Raw genomic sequence first — 6,000 nt, forward strand, 5'->3', positions numbered from 1 at the left:
GGGCAGCACGGTGGCGCAGTGGTTAGCACTGCAGCCTTGCAGCGCTGGGGTCCTGGGTTCTAATCCCACCCAGGACAACATCTGCAAAGAGTTTGTATGTTCTCTCCGTGTTTGCGTGGGTTTCCTCCGGGCACTCCGGTTTCCTCCCACATTCCAAAGACATACTGATAGGAATTCTAGATTGTGAGCCCCATCGGGGACAGCGATGATAATTGTGCAAAACTGTAAAGCGCTGCGGAATATGTTAGCGCTATATAAAAATAAAGATTATTATTATTATCTGAGAAGATCAAAATGTCATCCAAGTAAACAATCAGGAATTTATCCAGATACTCACGGAAGATGTCATGCATAAAAGACTGAAACACAGATGGAGCATTGGCAAGTCCGAACGGCATCACTAGATACTCAAAATGACCCTCGGGCGTATTGAATGCAGTTTTCCATTCATCTCCTTGCCTGATTCTCACCAGATTATACGCACCACGAAGATCTATCTTAGTGAACCAACTAGCCCCCTTAATCCGAGCAAACAAGTCAGATAACAATGGCAAGGGATACTGAAATTTAACAGTGATCTTATTAAGAAGGCGGTAATCAATACACGGTCTCAGCGAACCATCCTTCTTGGCTACAAAGAAGAACCCTGCTCCCAGTGGTGATGACGATGGGCGAATATGTCCCTTCTCCAGGGATTCCTTCACATAACTGCGCATAGCGGCGTGTTCGGGCACGGATAAATTAAATAATCGACCTTTAGGGAATTTACTACCAGGAATCAAATTGATAGCACAATCACAATCCCTATGCGGAGGTAGAGCATCGGACTTGGGCTCTTCAAATACATCCTGATAATCAGACAAGAACTCTGGGACCTCAGAAGGGGTGGATGACGAAATCAACAAAAATGGAACATCACCATGTACCCCCTGACAACCCCAGCTGGATACCGACATGGAATTCCAATCCAATACTGGATTATGGGTTTGTAGCCATGGCAACCCCAACACGACCACATCATGCAGATTATGCAACACCAGAAAGCGAATAACTTCCTGATGTGCAGGAGCCATGCACATGGTCAACTGGGCCCAGTATTGAGGTTTATTCTTGGCCAAAGGTGTAGCATCAATTCCTCTCAATGGAATAGGACACCGCAAAGGCTCCAAGAAAAACCCACAACGTTTAGCATAATCCAAATCCATCAGATTCAGGGCAGCGCCCGAATCCACAAACGCCATGACAGAAAACGACGACAAAGAGCATATCAAGGTAATGGACAGAAGGAATTTGGACTGTACAGTACCAATGACGGCAGACCTAGCGGAGCGCTTAGTGCGCTTAGGACAATCAGAAATAGCATGAGTGGAATCACCACAGTAGAAACACAGACCATTCAGACGTCTGTATTCCTGCCGTTCAACTCTAGTCATAGTCCTATCGCACTGCATAGGCTCAGGTTTAACCTCAGGCAGTACCGCCAAATGGTGCACAGATTTACGCTCGCGCAAGCGTCGACCGATCTGAATGGCCAAAGACAAAGACTCATTCAAACCAGCAGGCATAGGAAATCCCACCATGACATCCTTAAGAGCCTCAGAGAGACCCTTTCTGAACAAAGCTGCCAGCGCAGATTCATTCCACTGAGTGAGTACTGACCATTTCCTAAATTTCTGACAATATACTTCTATATCATCCTGACCCTGGCACAAAGCCAGCAAATTTTTCTCAGCCTGATCCACTGAATTAGGCTCATCGTACAGCAATCCGAGCGCCAGGAAAAACGCATCGACACTACTCAATGCAGGGTCTCCTGGCGCAAGAGAAAATGCCCAGTCTTGAGGGTCGCCGCGCAAAAAAGAAATAATAATCAAAACCTGTTGAATAGGATTACCAGAAGAATGAGGTTTCAAGGCCAGAAATAGCTTACAATTATTTTTGAAACTTAGAAACTTAGTTCTATCTCCAAAAAACAAATCAGGAATAGGAATTCTTGGTTCTAACATAGATTTCTGATCAATAGTATCTTGAATTTTTTGTACATTTATAACGAGATTATCCATTGAAGAGCACAGACCCTGAATATCCATGTCCACACCTGTGTCCAGAATCACCCAAATGTCTAGGGGGAAAAAAAAAGTGAACACAGAGCAGAAAAAAAAAAAAAAAATGATGTCAGAACTTTTTCTTTCCCTCTATTGAGAATCATTAGTTGGGCTCCTTGTACTGTTATGTTTGCTAATGACAGGTGTTATGAAGGCAATCCAGAAACACAGTGTGCTTAGCGATCAGAGCGCACACAGTGATCTGACAAATACCCAAAAATACAAGAACGAGCTCTGAGACGTGGAAACTCTGTAGACTGCACACCTGATCCTATCCTAAACACAACTAAAAGCGGCTGTGGATTGCGCCTAACAACTACCTAGGCAACTCGGCACAGCCTAAGAAACTAGCTAGCCTGAAGATAGAAAAATAGGCCTGACTTGCCCCAGAGAAATTCCCCAAAGGAAAAGGCAGCCCCCCACATATAATGACTGTGAGTAAGATGAAAAGACAAAACGTAGGGATGAAATAGATTCAGCAAAGTGGGGCCCGATATTCTAGGACAGAGCGAGGACAGTAAAGCGAACTTTGCAGTCCACAAAAAACCCTAAAGCAAAACCACGCAAAGGGGGCAAAAAAAACCACCGTGCCGAACTAACGGCACGGCGGTACACCCTTTGCGTCTCAGAGCTTCCAGCAAAACAAAAGACAAGCTGGACAGAAAAAAAGCAACAAAAAAGCAAAAGGCACTTAGCTATACAGAGCAGCAGGTCACAGGAACAATCAGGAGAAGCTCAGATCCAACACTGAAACATTGACAAGGAGCAAGGATAGCAGCATCAGGCGGAGTTAAGTAATGAAGCAGTTAACGAGCTCACCAGAACACCTGAGGGAGGAAGCTCAGAAGCTGCAGTACCACTTGTGACCACAGGAGTGAATTCAGCCACAGAATTCACAACAGTTTCCTTCCTCAGGTGACGTGGTGAAGTCGTTAGGTGCTGCTCTATTTAACTCCACCTAGTGCTTTGATCCTGGCCTCCAGTCAATGTTCTAGTATTGGACCTGTTTCCTCCTGGATCGTTCCTGTGGCCTGCTGCTCTGCATAGCTAAGTTCCGCTTTGCTATTGTGTTTGCTGTTTTTTTCTGTCCAGCTTGTCTATTTGTTTATTTCTGCTTGCTGGAAGCTCTGGGACGCAGAGGGTGTACCTCCGTGCCGTTAGTTCGGTACGGAGGGTCTTTTTGCCCCCTTTGCGTGGTTTTTGTAGGGTTTTGTGTTGACCGCAAAGTTACCTTTCCTATCCTCGCTCTGTTCAGAAAGTCGGGCCTCACTTTGCTAAATCTATTTCATCTCTACGTTTGTCTTTTCATCTTAACTCACAGTCATTATATGTGGGGGCTGCCTTTTCCTTTGGGGTATTTCTCTGAGGCAAGGTAGGCTTATTTTCTATCTTCAGGCTAGCTAGTTTCTCAGGCTGTGCCGAGTTGCATAGGGAGCGTTAGGCGCAATCCACGGCTGCCTCTAGTGTGGTTGGAGAGGATTAGGGATTGCGGTCAGCAGAGTTCCCACGTCTCAGAGCTCGTTCTATGTTTTTGGGTTATTATCAGGTCACTGTATGTGCTCTGACCTCTATGTCCATTGTGGTACTGAATTACCTTATCATAACAAAGATCTACTTGCATCACTATAGTAAATAAACAAAAGCACAACTAAATATAACATAGCTACAAATAATCTAAATGTAATTGCCACACCCGGCAAAAGTGTAGCCATGTGATGGAAAAATAGCTACAGTTCAGGATAAATCGCTGAAAAATATAGCAGAGGGATTGTGGGTCACAGGGACCCAGAAAGAACGATCAACATATCCAAATAGAAAAATGTATAAAAATAAACAACTTTATTAAAATCACATATATAAAACATATACAGATATACATATAATGCTGAGAACAGAATGGATGAGTGGTGCCGCCTGGTGTACAAAGACACCACATAGGCATAAAAACATATTAGGGGCGCATGGAGCCGGGAACATCCGTACCCATATTGGTAAATAGGTGGACCAATCAGGGGTAAAAAAACTACCTCATGCAAATATATATACAGGGAACCGTCCTTTACCTAGTGTGATGAGATATATATAACTCCCATATGGTCCACCTAACAGATGGCAAAAATAAGCATATCACAAAAAGACCAATGGTCCACAGTGTCAGATCTAAGAAATATACCAATTACCTCTAAGTAGAACACCGGGTAGGATGTACACAGGGTCCGTGCGCCCTCCCCAACGCACGTTTCGGATATCACACGTTCCTCAGGGGGATTAAGGTGGATAGCTAGGTGTGTTATTTTATATCTAACGATACCGGAAGTAACCGGGACTAAACCGGAAATGACGTATCGCAGGCATGGTAACTATTATGCATTCCCCTTAATACAATAGGATAAAGGCACACAAAGCGGTGGGAATCTACCCAAGCATACCAGGCGGGGCACGCGCCGCAGATCGCCAACCAATCACAGGGCCCTGTGAAGATCGGCGGCCGACGAACACACAGCGCAGGCGCCAACCAGGCAAGGGGATATAGACACGCGTGCGCAGAATGGCAATACACCACCGCAGCAGGATAGAGGATAACGTGCCCAGAGCAGGCGCCAACAGGGCAAAAGGCACAAGCGCGCATGCGCAAAATGATATCGGAAACCGATACCACCATCATAAGAAAGGGAATGACGTGCCCAGGTAGAGACAAAAAACAATATATGCAAACGCAATAATATATATATATATATATACAAGAAACACATACATAGAGATACACTCAGGGATGTGGATAATGATGCAATATAATATCACAAAACAGATACATCAACACATAAATTATTAGAAAAGATAGCTATGACCGAAGTAGAAAGTCCAAACGTCCTTAAACTGGAGAAGGCTTCAGAGGTATCAACCGGCAGCACCTAATGCTGCTCCATAATGGGAGCTACCAGTCCAGCGGAACAGCAGATGGAATCTTGAAAGGTAAGCGTATCCACACATCCTCAGAGTGCAACAGGAACAGCACAAAAATAAACGACAACACCTAACCAAAAACAAAATATGAAAATAAGTAACATAAAAAATAATAAAAGAATAAATAAAAACCGCAGCAGTGTCCCGCAAGGATGTAGAAAGCGAACGGTGATCACAGGAAGGATGAGAAATTGAGCGCCTCGTTGAGATCCCGTGGAAAAACCGTGCCCAGAGTCCATATCCAGCGGGACTCGAGCTGTGCCAGACGTTGAGAGATATTGCCACCACGAATACCCAGGTCGATTGTATCAATACCCTTTACACGCAACTCCTTACTATTACAGCTATGATGTATCTTAAAGTGCCTGGGTATGGTTTTAAGGAGGGCTACATCACCCCGGTCACCGGCCGCCTGGATGCCATGCACGTGCTCCCTGATCCGTACCTTTAGTTGGCGTGTGGTAAGACCTACATAGATCAGGGAGCACGGGCACGTGGCATAATATATAACATTCCTTGACTCACAGGTGATAGACTTCTCGATTTGATAGGTCTTACACCCAGATGAATCAACAAATGAGTCACTACGATCCACATTTATACAGACGACACAGTGACCACAGGGCCTGCAGTCCCTCCTAACCGGGATGTCATCCAGGAACGTTCTGGGAGAACCACCATTATAATGACTACGGGTCAGACGGTCACGCAAGTTCCTGGCGCGTCGAAAGGTAATAGCGGGCTGATTGGGGAGAATCTTAGCGATGGTATTGTCAGTCATCAATATAGGCCACGCTCTTTTGAGAGCTGCACGTACTGACTCTGATTGGGTGTTAAAATTGGTGATGAACCTTACCACTCTAGAGTCATTTGTGCCCGTATTAGTTTGGTAGAGTAGTGAATTCCTCTCTGACCATTTAGCTTTATGATA

The 6,000-nt window shown here is 44.9% G+C and overlaps 1 protein-coding gene across 1 annotated transcript in view; it reads left to right on the forward strand.

Annotated features, from left to right (window-relative positions):
• LOC138674568 (uncharacterized) overlaps nucleotides 1-5,520 on the forward strand; it is a 33,376-nt gene extending 27,856 nt beyond the window's left edge. Inside the window, exon 6 of the mRNA XM_069762390.1 lies at nucleotides 5,414-5,520. Coding sequence (XP_069618491.1) covers nucleotides 5,414-5,520 — 107 coding nt within the window. The remainder of the gene's footprint in view (nucleotides 1-5,413) is intronic.
• The last annotated feature ends 480 nt before the right edge of the window (nucleotides 5,521-6,000 follow it).

The sequence above is a fragment of the Ranitomeya imitator genome, chromosome 4, assembly GCF_032444005.1.
Source record: "Ranitomeya imitator isolate aRanImi1 chromosome 4, aRanImi1.pri, whole genome shotgun sequence".
Taxonomy (NCBI): domain Eukaryota; kingdom Metazoa; phylum Chordata; class Amphibia; order Anura; family Dendrobatidae; genus Ranitomeya; species Ranitomeya imitator.